Raw genomic sequence first — 17,475 nt, 5'->3', positions numbered from 1 at the left:
GATATGATCAAGCTATTTAATCTAAATTCCTGTACTCAGTTTATGAATCAGCTCTGCTTTCTCTTTGTTACGATTGTTTGAAAATGTCCGGCCACGTGATCTGTTACCGGGAAGATGTGACGTCACGATCGTTTTCCACTTATATATTCCGTGAGCAATTAAACTAGTTCTATCACTATCGTCTAAGAGATCCTTCATTGCATCCAAAAATAGGTAATTGATATAAAAATTAATGTGAAATGAAAACGTAAACATACAGATGATCAATATTTTAATTGATTTAAACCCCAAATGGAATAAAATTGAGAGATCCTATCCATTGAATGGAAGAATCACATAAAATTATTTTCCGATATTAATCCGCAATCACTGGTTTCATCTAGTGCGCATGCGCTTCAACGTTTAGTCAGCGATTGCAAGTATGGCGGACGACGACAAGCCTTCAACTTTAGCGAAATCGTCAGAAATATCCTATGGAAATGTTATTATTACGCTTGACAATGTCCTTATACCTGACGCAAAACTCTCGCAAACCCCTTCTGCCAATGATGGCCTGGAAACGGAGACAGAAATGGATCTGAGAATCCTTGGATGTGAATTCATTCAGATGGCTGGGATTCTTCTCAAACTTCCTCAGGTAAAATTTAAAAAGCCATTCACCATGCATGTAGTAGGCCTATGTAAAACTACATGTAAATCGACTTATCAGTTTTAGTGCGTGCATCCCAATTTAAATTTTGTTAAACTTAGGCCTACTGACTGTTCAGTGTTTAAATTATATACTTTATAGTCTTGACTTCAGTTTTGAGATCTGTCAGTTGTTAGAACTTCATCACGTTTGATAATAGACCGTGTTGTCCATCATCAGTAAGACTGTTCAACTTCAAAACATGTTGTGATTTAGATTTGTGAATGTGATTGTGTTCATGTTATTGTTAAACAGAAACAAATTGTGACAATAAATTTAAATGAATCAATGACAATGATCATGATCTGAAGATTTTTGTCCAGTTTCCAGTAGAGGCGCTGGTCCGAGAATAAGGATCGTCGTCGTTAATGCGGACAGACGCGTCTGCAAAAATAAGGATCATCCGCATTTTCGCTGACGATTCTGATTTCCGATGCGAAAAACAGATTCTGCGATAATTTTCCTGATGCATTTCACCATGACTTTTTAATATTACTGAGTCAGAGACTTGCGTTATGAGCAATAAAACTTTCGGAAGAGCGTGGATGAAAAAAAATGTCTGTGAAAATGCGGACAGTCCTTATTTTTTAGGACGCAAGTTCATGAGGATATCCTCGTTTAAGCGGATGATCCTCATTCTCGGACCAGCGGCCCATGGAGAACTTTGTGCATTAAGTGAAGTAAAGTGAGTTTATGCGCTTTCATTGGCCGATCTTTTCGAGTGGCTTCGAATTTAAGTGAGAGAGGGCCTACTTAACTTAGCGCAACTTAAGTTCAATGGAAAAGGCAATACGTCACACCACAGAGATTTTGACACGTCTTGCTTTAAACAGGTGACGCACCTCACACATAACTGACGCACACGGCATTGCAAACACATAAAATAGAAAAATTATTGAACATCTCAGAATAAATTTCCAGTTAGTACCTTAAATATGACGAAAATAAGAATTGTTCAAACTTAAAAAATAGTTAAGTAAACTTAAACTTAAGTGAAATACATAAGTGAAAAAATCATAACAAATAGGGGGTTTGACTAAAATATCATAAGTTTGGTAGCGAAAACACCGGAAAATCGCAAGCTTACTCCTCGCGCAAACATCTTATAGCATTGATGCAAAATAACTAGTTCTAGGTCAACTTTGAGCTCAATTAGTTGAATTTAATGCGTTTTACAGGACCATGCAATCCTTTTTCTGAAATGTGTGTAAGTATGGCAGCGCTACTTCACAAGTGGGCCCATACTTTCGCGCCTGCAGCCTACACGGCTAGCTAACCATGACCTCCACGTAGGCTGACATCAGAACATCATTTCCGTGAAGTTAAAGTGTCCGATGGTCGATGTCCATGTCATGATTATCATTCAGGAAGAGGAATGAATAAATGACCAACTTTGATGCTAAGACATACATGTTTTTTTTTTTCTTCTTCATGTTTCTCCAGGTTGCTATGGCTACAGGACAGGTACTGTTTCAGAGGTTCTACTACTCAAAGTCGTTGGTCAAGCATAACATGGAGGTGAGTAGCATCCATGCTAATTTATCTGGTAGACAATTTTCTAGACTGCATCCTACTCTCCTGCAAAGGTACATGTAATAATAATAATAATAAAAACGTTACTTATAAAGCGCTTACCACCGAAGTCTCTAAGCGCTAAAGTTGAAGTAAAGTTGAAGCTGTCAAGGAAACAATAGAAAATATGCTTTTGATTATCTGCAACAGTAAACCTTATTGATTTGTTGCAATTTATTCTAAATATAAATTAAGTCAAACTTTTCGTAATGTATCCTTTAAGTAACTCTAAAACAATTTCTTTTTTCTGTTTTATTGATTCTCTTGTGTTCTTTTCATTTGCAGACGGTTGCCATGGGTTGCATCAATCTAGCATCAAAGATAGAGGAGGCACCTAGGAGGTTGAGAGATGTCATAAATGTGTTCCATCATATACGACAGAAAAGGAACAATAAGTAAGTATGCTATACATGTTATTTGTCAATTAAAAAACACAACAGGGGATACTGTGAAAAGCAAGGATAGGCATATGTCCAATGATGTTTGCTCCATTATAAGATCAGGGCCTGTTGCTTAAAACTTACACGTAGCATTGATGGTAACCTTGCCGTTAACAGTAACTTTCATGGAAACCTTGATTTGATTGACTGTTGAGTGATGTTGCCATGGTATAGTATTAATGACTGCTTTGAGAGAAATAGTTGTTTTTATAAGCTCAAGGGAAGGTTAGAATTGTGCTATTACCCGAGGCGTGCCGAGGGGAATAGCCCAATTGTAACCTTCCCGAGAGCGTATAAAAACAACTATTTCTCGAATATTAAAGCAGTCATTAATACTTTTATATGCCGAAAAAAAATAGACTAAAAAATAAAAAATACTTTTTTTTTTTGTCGAAGGTGAGAGTCGAACCCTTGCGTACAATGAGTGATGAATCTTACACCAACGCCTTACACCACTCGTCCATCGCGCGATGTTCACGTGCTTGGCAGTTTTGTACAATATATACATTAAAATGGATTGAAACCGGCTTCGGCGTGATGAATGCTTCGCAAAAGCTCCATTAAACGGACCCTTCTTTTACTTTTGCAATGCATATTGGCACGAACTTAGATCAAGATCTATCGGCAGATGTTGTTTTTTTGTTTTTGGAAGTTTATTTTCGTCTTCATGTCAACAATGCAAGATAAAATTGTCGGTAAGATCGATCGAGATTCAATTGTATTGAAATTACCGACCAATCCTTCGCACACATACGGTATCCTCGATCGCTCAAACCATTTTTTAACATGTAAACCTATGGGGTAACCATGGAGGCTGACCTATTTTTTTAATAACCATGGTTATTAAAAATATTAAATGTTTTATGCATGGTTACCGGGAATTTTACAGGAACAGTTGAAGTTTATGAATGCAATTTCGACCAATCAGATGGCTGGATTACTTAAGTGAGGTATATAATAGTTAATATTGATGGCAGAGTTGCCAATAATGGTAAGTTATATGCAACGGGTCCCAGTTCCTATCTTTGCTCTATGAGCACCATGCAAACAACTTCACTGACAATTTCTAGCATTTCAATACAACAATAAGACATTGTTGCACTTGCCATTTTTAAAATTAGCAGTGTTATTTCAATATTATATGGGTTCTGCTGAAATACATGCAGTCTGTCGTAACCAAATTAAATTACGATGTGTTTATTATTTCAATGATTGTAATAATTTGTTCAGCATTTGTCATTATGATGCATTTAGTTTGTCATATTACATGAAACATGTAGAGTATGATATATATTCTTCCCATCTTTTCCCCCTCCAGAGCCGCTGAACCTATCATATCCGACCAAAAATATATCAACCTGAAAAATCAGGTGATTAAGGCTGAACGAAGATTACTCAAGGAACTTGGTTTCTGCGTCCACGTCAAGCATCCGCACAAGGTAAATATCAATACTAGAGGGTTGCTTGCAAAGTATTTTGACCAACTTACAACAAATCACAAGTGATTGCGACAAGAATGAGAACTCAATTTCTTTTTTCGTTGGATTTATTTAGAGATAAAAGTATTTCATGGAAGAAAAAAAAAAAGAGAAAATTGTTTGCTGATGTTATATTCTTTGCTTTAATACCTAATGAATGAGATAACAATTCTTGGTACACATGTTATAAGAGAAAACAAATTGTAGTCCATATCTTGAGAATTTAAATGCCGTTTCATAGACAGATTTTAAGTTGTGTGTAAGTCGAATATCTATGCAAGCTACCCTCGTCCTATTTACATGTATTTCTGATGTTTGTTTACCCTTGAATAACCAATAATCTCTTGTTTTTCTCCTCCCATCATTTCATCATGTTGGTTGTTTCTTAATGATTTGTTACCTTTTCTTCATGCTCATGACGACAGTAATTCTCATGTATTGTGTAACAATTGAATAACCTGCACCAATAACATGCTTTCTCTCCACTAGCAGATATTTTTATGAAGTATTTATTATATTCCAATGTGTTGATAGTCGAAGGCTCATGTATCCATCTTAATTGAAGATCCCATTCTAACTTGATTTGTGTGCCCTTTTCTTCCCTCCCTGCCCTTTCGTCACTGAAGATGATAGTGACGTACATACAGGCGCTGGAGTGTGAGTCCAATACTCAGCTCGTCCGCACAGCATGGTGAGTACACATCTCTTTGTTTCTTTGCCCCGCATATGGTGTTGTGATCAGAAGTGAATAATGTCCAAAATAAAGGCATCGTAATTAAATTTATCGTAAGAAAGGGAAGGATCGGGTTGTTTTGAGTCCTACTTTCTCTAAAGGGAACAGGGGGATGGGATGGTAATACTTTCCTTCAGTAAATATCGGTTTGATGATTAATTTTAGTTCAACATGATGCGTTTATGAAAGATTTAAGGTGGGAATAATGGTGTACATGTAGGACCAAACAAACCGACATGCAGCTGAATAGTAAAATGATAGGAATAATATAGCTTCCAAATTGTGATTTTAGGAAAGAAGGAAGGAAGGATTTTGGTGTCATGGGTGGGCGAAATGAACTCGTTATCTATAGTTACAGAGATAATTTGGCAGTAAAAGTTAAATATTCCTTTCAGGCCTCCCATGTACAAATCGGTTATTTTCTCACTGAACTTGGTAGATCATGTAGCGTAGTTAAAAATCATGAGCTTAATATTAATGGGAAAAACTTCAGCAATTTACACATAAGTCTCATGTATCGGAAAAATACCATTCTCAATCAATAGTGTTGAAGAAAGACATTTTGTTATTTGGGCTTTAAGCTTACTTTGGTAAAATAACAAATAGATAGTTTGTTTTGGCATCTGATAGTTGAGTTTTAGAATTCCTTACTGGAACTGCTTGCTACAACCATTTTTCATAGATGTTAATTCATGATAATTTACGAAGGGTTTTTCAGGGTATATGTTCCAGGTTCCATTCACTTCTGACCACACCACCCATGCAAATATACAACTCTTTGAAAAAATGTGCCTTACATATTTTCTGTTTAAAAAAGATCTTTCTTTTACTAAAATTCTGACAGCTTTGCTTTTGTATGGTCATGCAAATTGCTTAGAAGATAAACATGAGTCTGTGAAGCTATGTGAATGTTAATTAAAGGGTTATCAAAAGAAATTTTAAACTATTTTCAAAATGTTAAATTGTGTGTGCTTTGACATTTTAGGGCAGGAAATAATGGATTATTATCCTCTTTTAATGTGTTATGGCAGATAAAATCGCTTAATTATGAACGGTTTAGTGTTTCATGATCAATTCTTGTTTGCATGCTTCTAGTTACACTGTAATTAAGTGTTATTTTGTTGCTGTTGATAAATAAAACCATGGGTGGGGAGTAACAAAGACAATTGCCCTAATGTTGTTTGGATTATTATTGTATTTCGTGTTCCAGAGATGTAATGTTTGTTCTTTGGAGTTTGCATAACCATTTACTACTTATCTTTCACAAGTATACCTCTAGTAGTTGTTTAAGTCATGTTGTAATGGAAATAGGCTCTATGAAAATATAGGATAGTGGTTAATGCCTATTTATTTTATTTTATCCCCCTCCATCTAAAGATGTAGGTTGGTAAGTAGAGAAAATCACTTCTCTCCAAACGGCGTGTGTTACGCACACAACCTTCGCACACGCCCGCTCAACATCACCAGGTCACTTCAGCCAGCCAGCCCGCCAGCTGGGGGGCCTTGCCCCGCAAGGACTGGACAGCTGACCGACTGGCATGTGGCTACGTCCGTCCAAGCTCTCCCCCTGGTCATTTCCTCTCAGTCATCTGAGTAAAGGAGGTGTGCACTCCGTTGGTCTCGTGGGTTCCTTACAGAATGGTCTTCTCACTGCCTGTCTACACACAAGAGGACATCACTTTTGTCAGGTATACCAGTACGGTATACCACAGGGTGGTGTTCTTTCATTATTTGTTTTTATTTATTTTGTTTAATTGCTTTGCTTCATTAAAAAATTAATTCTTTTTGTTGCCCTTTTAAGGACTGTGATGAGTACAGTAAGTTGTAGTTGGTGGAGATGATTTGAATTTCCTCATGCATAGATGTTAAGAAATTGATTTTCAAAACGTATTTAAATGTGTTTACTTATTATAAGATGTCAATAATTGAGCAAATGGGTGGTATATGATAATTAGACATCAAAGTAGATTTTTACAGAGTATTTCAGTTGTCATATTAAGTACATCTAATTAAATCTTTTGAATATTAAGCTCCATTTACAAAGGCAATAGGAATGTTCATATTTTACACAAATTGATTTGCTTCTACATGTATATGTAGGCAAAAGAATGTAAAACTTGGTTGAAAAATGAAAGGTTTGGAATGACATTGTTTCTTTAATCTTATTAGTTACTCAGCAGTTTCAAGGAAATGATACAAGAGATCATGCTTCTAGTGTAGATGCTAAATTGGATGTTTAATTTAAACATATTCTTGCATATTTAAGTGAGTTTAAGTAAGGTACAGTTGCTTAGAAATAGCCATCGCACATGCTCAATTGTGTTGATGACTCTTCTATAGACTCTTTACAGATCGGTGATTAAAAACCTTTCAAGTCTTCCATGAAACCATCGGCGTTGGACCTTATGTGAACAATATCAAGACATTTGGAAACGAACCCTTGACAGAATTCTGGACACGACTGGAGTGGAACAATGCAAGGTCACCCAGAGATCATCCAGATTGAAGGTCAACCTGGCTCATTTAAGAATGAGCTTCAAACGACCTGCCCCTGGAATTCCAACAATTTGTCATCACAGTTCACACAAAGCTTGGTACGAAATAGGTGAACCTGTTTCAGTGCTAGGCCAGAACTTCAGAACCAAAAAACACATCACTTGCAGCATGTCACAATCGAGCTCAAAGCTTGGTTGCATGAACGAGTTCCAAGAAGAAGATATGCATGTTTTCTGATTATTGTTACACAAAAGCATGATCAAATTCATCTTTCTTGTGTAACACACTGTTACTAGAGATTTAGATTTATTGATGATGTTAAGTTCCATGTCCATTGCAAATGTATTAACGTGCTTTGAAACATGTGTTATTCATGTCCCAGTACCCGTACATGATTTTGTAGACTTTTGCAGATGTGGAGATTTTGAGAACCTGATGACAGATCTTTGTCCTACCTGACACTAGACTGGAGATGTAGACCATACAAGGAAATTCTTTGGAGGAAACATTGACTGTTCAGAAGAAAGACTGTTCAGAAGTAGATGATCATCGTCTTCACAAACTGTGAATCACTTGAAACTGGATGTGACTGATACGCCCACGGATGCAGTTCTTTGTGTTGATTTAAAGATTGTGCAATGGTGTCTGTTCTTTCTTGAAGTTATATAACCTTGCAGATAGCAGACAGTGAATTTGGACAACCTTCATAACCTACACTCGCCTCAAGAGATGGTCAAAGACGGATGGAGAGACATTTTTAGGAAAGACAGCACATTTGATGATAATCATCATCATTGATGAGGCACAATAAAGTAAGATAGTGGTGTTGAAGAATGCATAATGTTAGCAGAATCACAAATCGAAACATGGTATTCAGGAAGACTGAACAAAAGACATGGCTGCTGCTGCCAGCTATTGTGGCACATACACCCTAGTTTAGGTATAAGCTTTCAAAAACGTAATATTAAAAAGGGGGAAGGGTCAGAATGTGTCGTGATCAGGTTTTTTAAGGGCTTGAACGAATGGGCAGTAAAATGGTATTCCCAAACGGCAATGTGCCTACACATCTGTTTGCTAGCAATTTTCTCTTGCAATAAATGCATTAGATCATGTCTACTCGGCACATGATACTGATAGGCAGTCTAGTATTTATCTAATTTCTTGAAGATGGTTGAGAAAAAAAATGGCACAATCCCTATCATACTGCTGGCTCATGCCCTCTTGTTAATATTCCTTGTAATTGCATTAGAACTATTGTTTCTAAGTAATAACTATTAGAACTAAGTAAGGAAAGTCTAACCAGGCTGCTACATTACAAAGTACTTGCCCAGGCAGCCATCAATCGAGTAAGGAATTTTTACTCTCTGTGGTTTCAACTTGCTTCTTTATTTGATCAAACTTAATTGTTCATTCCCCCTCCCCCATACAAAACAACAACAACAATTTATATGACATAAATACTACTATCCGTATTTTGTGTGCCGATCCCTCAAATTTTGAATAGTATTGTTATGCTCACCTGATATGGGTAAGTAAAATTCACTCAAGTTCTTTGCGCCTGGTCTTTGGGCAGGTATTTTGATGGCAAGCACTCTGGTTTGTACTTTAAGGGTGCGTTCAAGCGATATTTAAAAGCTAGAATCACAAAACAAAACGCTGTTAAAAACCCAATTTCTGTGGGAGAGCTTTCAAGCAATTTTTCATCAACGTTGATTCTCGCTCATTTCAAGCCCAACATCTGCTCATCACACTGCAGTTTGACCCAGGAAGTATAGGTCAACTTCGCCGCGTACTTTCTGAATTTGTTTACTGTCGGCCAAACCGGAAGCAGGCTACAATAATGACGTTATAGAATCATGATTGATATCTCCGTTCGTTCAAGCGATTTTTAGCGACCGTGATTCTGCAGAATCGCGATTCAAAACGCATCTTTTTCAGCGTTTCATGTTTGCATTTTTAAACAGGTTAATTTTTACGACCAACTGTGTTTTACACTAGAAGTCTTTAAAAATCGTGTTTCTAGGGTGAAAAAGTGTCGCTTGAACGCACCCTTAGAACTAGAAAGTTTTGTGTATGGAATACTTTGTACTAGGTATGTATGAACGTGTAGTTGTAGTGTTGAGTTCATGTAACCAAGTGTGTAAGGCAGTTGCAAGGTCGATAAAGCCTCTGAGCAAGTGAAACCATTCCCCCATGGTCCCACGGAAAGAACCAGGAGTGCACTCTTCATTTCTTTGACGATGACGAAAATATAGACAGAGAGTTTCTACTGGCGGAGTGATCGGGTGATTTGAAGGGCGTGTGGATGGTAAAACGCCAAAGCTTGGTAAGCAGAAACCTTTGATTTTATATGCTGCATCAAACACAATCGCCCACAAAACCGGTCGGTATTCTGTAAAGATGCATGAAGTTGGAGATTCCAACTTGGACTTTCTTATAGCAGTAAACAAAATTTACCATGACCAGTTGACAGCAGTTGCATTCTGTAAAGTTGCAGGAATTTCGAGCAACTTCTCCAATTTTCTGTTCACAATAAACAAAAGCTTCATATTCCTGAGTTAAGGAGACTGCCTAGAACTGATTCATATTATGTAGAATATCGATTAGCACCACATATTATTCTTCTTGAAGACGTTGATCTCAATTTCTGTCATTCTGTTTGCTCTTCTTGTGCAGGAACTACATGAATGACAGTCTAAGGACTGATGTCTTTGTTCGCTACACCCCAGAGACCGTGGCCTGTGCTTGTATATCCCTCTCCGCTAGGCAAATTGGAGTAAGTATTAATGCTTTAAAATTTTGAGATCCTATTTGTTGTTTTTTTTCTTCTTTTTCTCCAGAAAATGGTAGAGGATATCGAGTGGAACTTGTTATGAAGAGCAGTTGTCACAAAACTCTCAAAAGAAATTATGCCAGTTTAAGTTCTTTGCATTCTGTTGGGTTTGCTTCTTGACATGACAAGGATTCATGATAGTGTTCCTAGTCTAAGGAGTTCCATAGTGATCATGATTTAACTATCAAGAAAGAAATGTATGGGATTGTTTTTGATCTGGCATCCATATGTGTACCTTAAAGGGGTGTAGGACGTGCTATGGGCAACAAACGCCCTTTGGTCAATATCCTAACAACTTAAATGCCTAACCTCAAGCCTGGACTGACCACTTACAAAAACTTCAGACCCTCCTTTCAACCATAACCCTTGATCTTTGGAAAAAGTACCTCTAGCGATTGTCAACATAGCCTGTGTCGGAGCGCCTTTGAGTGAACATGTCTGTATCACACCAAAGAGGTTTATCTGCACCAGCTACGACATAGGTCTGAAAAAGCTGACAGCATGGCAGGCGAAAACTTACCGTAGCTGTTTCTTTCTACAGAAGATGGAACTAATTAATAATCTTCTTGTTGTTTATATCCTCAGCTACCTTTGCCTAGCAATCCTCCATGGTATGGACTTATGGGAGCCACTGATGAACAAGTAGAAGACATCTCCCTCATCATCCTCCGATTGTACACCAGGAAGATCGTAAGTAACCCTCCCTACCTTGTTTACATTATTGTACGGTTGCAAATGTTCAGCCTTCTACACTGTTATCTTGCTGTAGTTCAGGATAATAACACCTAGCTAAATCTTGGACTAAAAGTCATGAACTTTTAAATTCACATGTTGTCCTGGTGTGGCACAGGTATTAACTTTGCATTGTTTTCCTTTATTAGCAAACGATGTAATGTAAGGTCTAACAAAGCTTACAGCATGGCAGTCAAATACTTACAGAAACAGATATTATTCTTCAGATGTAATTGTAATTGCTCAGTATTTTCTTGTGCATGTATATGACGCTATAATTGTAGAATTTGATGCAATATATGCCTTTTTGTTCAATAATTTTCAGTTAATCATATTTCTATTATCAACGATTTGCTGATCTAGTTATCCAGTGCTTGTTATTCCATAGGTTGAAGATGGAACACAGCGTCTGCATTTGATCTAGTTAGTTATAAAGGATGTACAGTCAAACCTGCTTTAGAGACCACCTGTCTACACAGACCACATTTTTTTGTCTCGATTGAAAATGGTTTCTCATTGATACATGTACTAAAGGAACCTGTACTTAAAGATCACCTGCCTATAAAAACACTTTTCTTGTCTCCCTTGGGTGGTCTTTGTAGACAGGTTTCACTGTATATTATGATGTGATTTGCTTTGCCCTGAGTACATCTCCCTCCATTCTTGACCCCTACAGAAAAGCTATGAATACTTGGACAAGAAGGTGGAGCGATGTCGGATGGTCATCCAAGAGGCCAAGCTCAGGGCCAAAGGTCACCTGGCGGAGTCCGGAGCCAACAGTCAGGCAGGGACACCCAGCAGCTTCTCACCTCACACATCAAGACCGAGTGAGTATCCCTCTAGTTTAGTCCACTGATAGAGTTCAATTTTCTTGACAGAAGCTCCTCTTATATTTTCTTGAAAGATAAGGTTCCTGAAGATGATTTCTATGTTATCTGCAGTTTTGTTTTTTAGACGTGGCTCTACAGATTTCCTTAGTTATTTATTAGTTTGATTTGATCTAAATTATGATGATATGATTTGGTTTATCAAAAACAAATGAATCTTTTACCATGGCCATCGCTCTTAACTTGACTTGTATTTAGGCTTCATACAGTTATTTTCAGATGAGTCCATTACTTCTGTTTCTCATGTATCATATTTTTATGTCAAATTTGTTATGACAATATTTATTTAAAAAAAATTGTGAATATTGTATTTCAATCTACTTCTTGTTCATTAATTCTTTTAGCCAGTGCTGCTGTTTTTTGTTACGTACACTGATTTTAAAAAAAAAAAAAATCTTTGATGTATTTCCTTCCTATTGCTGTCATATACCGAGTCTCTTCTGACTATAATGACATTTTTTTCTTCACCCCTACACAGGTTCGCCCAAATTGAACAACGACTCTCCGAGTGGTCTGCCTAAGATGTATAAAGTCAACTCTAATTCTATCAAGGAGGAAGCTCACTCTGGATCGGCCTCAGGAAGCACCAAGAGCAGGTAGGTTTAGAGATTTGAGTCTCTGGAATTAAATGTAATGTTTGCGTTTGATCTCTATTCTTTCATCCTGGATTGGATGATTTTGCAAAAGATGAAAGCCTGCTACTACATGAGAATAAATGAAAGATCTCCCTCCAAAGTCCAAACTTATATCTAAAGAATTTCTCCCATATCCTGCGTTTTTGTTGTTGAAAGATAATTAATGATTAACCTCTCTCTCAGCAAACCCTCTTTCAATGGCTCCAAGTACTGTTGTTCATTTTGGTAATAAAAAGATATTTTCAACAGACAAGAAGTTTCATTTATTCAGAGAGATCACTGTTCTCTTTTTCTTTTTTTTTACAGGGAAAATGGCAAAGCGGACAAACACAAAAGAACCCCATCTTCGTCCATCTCGACCAGGAGCCGATCTTCAAGTCGTGGTCGAAGATCCAACAGCCACGACTCTGCCATGGACAGGCATTCCTCCCGGGACCGAAGCTCACGGAGCCGGAGCACCTCACCTCGCAATAACCGCAAACGGCAATCCAGCAGCAAGCGCAAGAGGGACGACCACAAGCGCAGCCGGCGGGACCGCTCCGTCAGCCCCAAGCACCGCCACGGGCACAAGACGAAACGGAACCGGACCCCGCCCCGAGGCTACAGCAGCCGAAGCAGGTCGAGATCGAGGAGCAGGTCGCGGGAGCGTCGGCACAAGCGCCACTATAGTCCATACAATGACTCTACCAAAGAATCCTCCCACTCTCGCCACAAGAGTAGGAGCAAACACAGAAGGGAGCGGTCCACGTCCCGCTCTAGATCCCCTATATCGCGCTCCCGTAAATCATCCAAAAGAGACTCTGGGAGATCCCATGCCAATGACCATCGGAGAAGGTGACGTCAATTTATCACTGTGCCTTGAATGAAGAATATGTTGTATCATCGATGTTTATCAATGACTTTATAATGTGTAAGTAAAGATATAAACAGGATCGTCTTTATAATACAGTACCATTTATAATTAATGTAAAGATTAAGATTTGATGAGATGAAGGGTAGAAAGTCTGGATTCTACATGTTGAGGCGTGCATTGTCACATTGCTCAGGATGAAAATAACTTTTTTGTGTTTTGTGTGTTTAAAGAAAATTTGATAACATGTTTTTCACCCTTGGTATCACTTTTTTTTTAAAAGAAATTGGTATATAACATGTATCTCTTTATCAAGAACTGAAATGCCAAAGGAAGGTAAAGATCTTGAAATATGCTGCTTACTTGAATCGAAGAAGAATGTAATTGTACTATTTTAACATACATGTAGATCACTCTCTGAAGTGATAGAAATTCATGCAGGACCTGTACTGGTAGTAATATATCTGGATACATTGGTAAATGCAACCATTATTTTCAAATCTTTGTGAACATTTTCTTCTTTTAGCTACCAGGGATCTGTTTCACAAAGCCTTTTTTTTCAATGACAAACGACAAAAATCAGTGAGAAATCTGATGATAACCAATCAGAAGCAAGGATTTCAGTAGCTTATAACAAAATCTTACAATTGTCACTGATGACAAGTTTTATGAAATGCCCCCCCCCCCCTGATATCTTTGGTTAGACCTGAAGAGAGGGAGCAGCAATTTGGAAGATTGTATCCTTTATAATACCAAATGCGCTACAGTGTATTTTCAAATGTATATTTCCCCCTGAATTTTATGTTTAACGCACCCTATGAGACTATGAACAAGTTTCCCCTCACCCCATCAAAAAAAATTGATATCAAATGAAGAAGAAAAGAATTGTATATTAGCATTTTGTTACTTGTAACAAATGTTCTAGATGCGTTAATCAGGCTAGCATGATATTTGAAAGGGGGGGGGGGATGGATTCTAGAAATAGGATACACACAAGATTCTTTCATTTTTATAGTAGGGATAATTAAAAGAATCAATTAAATCATGCAGTCTTGTCTGGCACTGTTGCTATCTGTTTAAGATTTAAAATTGTTTCATTTGTTGATAAAAGAGAACATTCCTGTCCTATATTCTTATTTCTCCCCCATGCATGATGTTGTTTCTTTGTGTGGACAGTAGGTAACTGTTTGATAGCTATACTATTATACTTTGTGCTGTTATGTTGTGTTATCTGTTACTTCAAATGGCAGATTCATTAGCAATGCTGCAGTGGCTTATATTCGACAATACCTCTTATGTTTACAATATTTTAACGGTACTAATTAACATATTAAATTTACATAAGGGGAATGAGAGCGAAACTCGTCTTTGCCCATAACTTCACAGAATATTTTTTTTAAAAAACTTAAAATAAAGAGAGTAGTAACTATATATAGATATTCATAGACTGGACTGGGATAACTCCAAATTTCTTATTTGTCAGACAGCTGCTTAGCAATTGAGCATGATTAAAATTTCATGAGAAAAGTTTTTACCCTGGTTTGTCATGCAATTAAATTAAATAATACTTTGGACCTTTGCTAAGACTGCATGGATATGCGTTTTGGATGTGTCCTGAATTTAACAATTAAAAAAAAGAAAAGAAAATCGAATTAAATAATACTTTGGACCTTTGCTGAAGACTGCATGGATATGTGTTTTGGATGTGTCCTGAATTTAACAATTAAAAAAAAGAAAAGAAAATTAAATTAAATATTTCTTTGGACCTTTATTGAAGAACTGCATGGATATGTGTCTTGGATGTGTCCTCAATTTAACATTTAAAGAAAAAAAAAAAAAAAAAGGTTCATGATGTAGTATTGTATCTATAGTTAAGAAAGAAGAAAATGTGTAGTATTGCTGTTAATGGCCTGATCAGATATGACGCGATAAACTGCCTCGGAGAAGAAAAACACCGCTTTATTTGACATGTAAATGAATGGCAACTCCGCACATCAAAGGTCCTGTGCATATTTACTGAACTCTGCATTGCAAGATAGGAAATGTGAAACGTATCGCACTTTACATCATAAAAAAATTACCACGTTTTTGCCGCGTCGAATCTGAACGAGGCTACAACTTGCACTTTGATCTGCAAATTTACTCTAAAGTCTGCATACTGGTAAAATATCTGCACCTATTAGCTACTCTTCATTGGTTGGATTGTCCAAAAATGAAGGAAAAAATATGTTTGTTGTCCTCACAATAATATAGTTATGAATTCCTGATCGTTTCTGATATTTCTTTTTCCTATTGTATTTTTAACGATGTCGAAGGGTCCCTTCTCTTCCTATGATTGTACACGATATTTTTATATAAAGGTTACTGAAAACAAGTTTGGTCATATTATGTGTCGAACAAATCAATGTGTACGGTTATTTGTTATGAGTTGAACATGAATTTTACTTTTAAGGAGTTTTGTGAATTGACAAGATAACTAGTATTGCTGTTGCCAAGCTGTTTGACTGTATTGAATTTTCTTTTGTAATAAAGTCATCACTTCCCTTTGTGAATGAGACAAATATATATATACATAGAACCAAAAGTGTCCTCATTTCTGTACCTTACAAGCATTTTCATAATATAACCAAATTTAATGCATACGTTGTAGCCTTAAAATGCAATATATTCAAAAGCAAAAATTCAAGTATTTTAGACTTTTCATAAATTCCTCATCAAGAACATGAAATCTCCTTGATTAATAATTTGATTCAAAATTTTATTCCTTTTAAAATTACTTTTACACAAAATTTCAAGGATGCTAACGGCTTTCCATAATTAAAGATAATTAAGTTCAACTTTGTGAAACGCCCCACAGTTCGAATAACCCTCGCACAACCACTATATAACATCATCTCCTCATCCACGTTTTGTGTAGGTGTAAACACATAGCTCGAAGGTTGGATGTGAACATTTCAGATTGTCACACAGTCTCACACACACTCTTTCCACTACGCCCCACATAAGCACATTTATAATATCATGTACCAAATTTCTGTAAGTTTTAGTTTTACTGCTTCAAATTATTTTCCTCAAAAGACTATTTGCTTTTTCTAAATGGTCTAGAAATAAATAACTATTTTCTACCTGGTTTTTCGTTGGTATATCCTTTATTTTGATCACTAAAAATGACGCTATCGAATGAGTATGATAATACGACTGCCCAAAATGATATCTGCATGATATAAAAAAAAATTCTTCTGTATTATAATTGCACTTTATAATCAATCAACGAAAAAAGACTTCAGGGAAGTTGCATTCACATCTCTGGCAGCCCTGTCAGTGATACGAACAAAATAAATGATACATCAGAGCAAACACAAGGAGGGCGAGATTCTATATTCAGTATTCTGATATGGCTTACAATCTATATAAAAATATGCTTGCATGAAATATTTTTTTTCCATTTCAAAATAAAGAGTCAGTATTGATTTTGTGGTCCATTACTTATCATTCAAGTCAGCCATGTTTTTTAAAAAATGGGCCTTTGGGACGATTTCTAATGTATCAAACTACGTGGTGCATAAATGCTTGAAGCAAAGTCAAATTCAAATTCAAATAATTGACTGAAATAAATTGTAGCATGATAGGATAGCATTATTATCAAACAAAAGAAAACCGAACTTAATCAAGCTAGATAGAAACAAAACAAAATACAACTCAAGAAAACAAAGAAAAAATTGTGATAAGACTCTGTACATAATTATGGTCACATATTACATTCAATAAAAATGAATATCGCTATTATTACAACCAAAGCAAAACACAGTCATCAATATAGGAACATGTAGAGTACATAAAACGAAACAGAAACCTCAACGACACAAAGGCAAACTATCCAACAAAAAATGTTGCTACCTAATTGGGGCTGATATAAAGATTCGCGAGATGCAACATCATTTTCACAATATTTCTCGTTCGTAACCCGGCATCACCGCAATGCTCTCAAGACATCGGGATGATTATTTTTTACATTTAGAAATATTTTTTTATTTTCTTCAAATGTATTTATAGAGGATTATACGATTGGCTTTAGTACTGTTGTACATATTATAATTAGAACAATGACAAAATCGACAGTAAAGACATGTA

General features: G+C 36.5%; 1 protein-coding gene across 1 annotated transcript; it reads left to right on the top strand.

The window, feature by feature from the left end:
* Positions 1 to 388: 388 nt before the first annotated feature.
* LOC585134 (cyclin-L1) lies at positions 389 to 15,909 on the top strand. The gene is made up of 10 exons (XM_784971.5): positions 389 to 637; positions 2,132 to 2,206; positions 2,546 to 2,655; positions 4,019 to 4,139; positions 4,805 to 4,869; positions 10,084 to 10,183; positions 10,826 to 10,930; positions 11,649 to 11,799; positions 12,338 to 12,455; positions 12,801 to 15,909. Exons 1-10 carry the CDS (start codon positions 422 to 424, stop codon positions 13,330 to 13,332), a joined length of 1,593 nt encoding a protein of 530 aa, XP_790064.3. The 5' UTR covers positions 389 to 421; the 3' UTR covers positions 13,333 to 15,909.
* Positions 15,910 to 17,475: the final 1,566 nt, after the last annotated feature.

This window comes from Strongylocentrotus purpuratus, unplaced genomic scaffold (genome assembly GCF_000002235.5).
Source record: "Strongylocentrotus purpuratus isolate Spur 01 unplaced genomic scaffold, Spur_5.0 spur5_contig_816, whole genome shotgun sequence".
In the NCBI taxonomy this organism is placed as follows: Eukaryota; Metazoa; Echinodermata; class Echinoidea; order Camarodonta; family Strongylocentrotidae; genus Strongylocentrotus; species Strongylocentrotus purpuratus.
Note: the sequence above shows the minus strand (reverse complement) of the source record. Positions and strands in the feature narration are given on the sequence as shown.

What these genes read in the sequence shown, in the direction of transcription:
- LOC585134 (XM_784971.5), top strand. Translation starts at nt 422, where the DNA reads ATGGCGGACGACGACAAGCCTTCAACTTTAGCGAAATCGTCAGAAATA. An exon ending in TCTCCGCTAGGCAAATTGGA is followed by an intron (nt 10,184 to 10,825) that starts GTAAGTATTAAT and finishes TTATATCCTCAG; the next exon opens with CTACCTTTGCCTAGCAATCC. An exon ending in GATTGTACACCAGGAAGATC is followed by an intron (nt 10,931 to 11,648) that starts GTAAGTAACCCT and finishes TGACCCCTACAG; the next exon opens with AAAAGCTATGAATACTTGGA.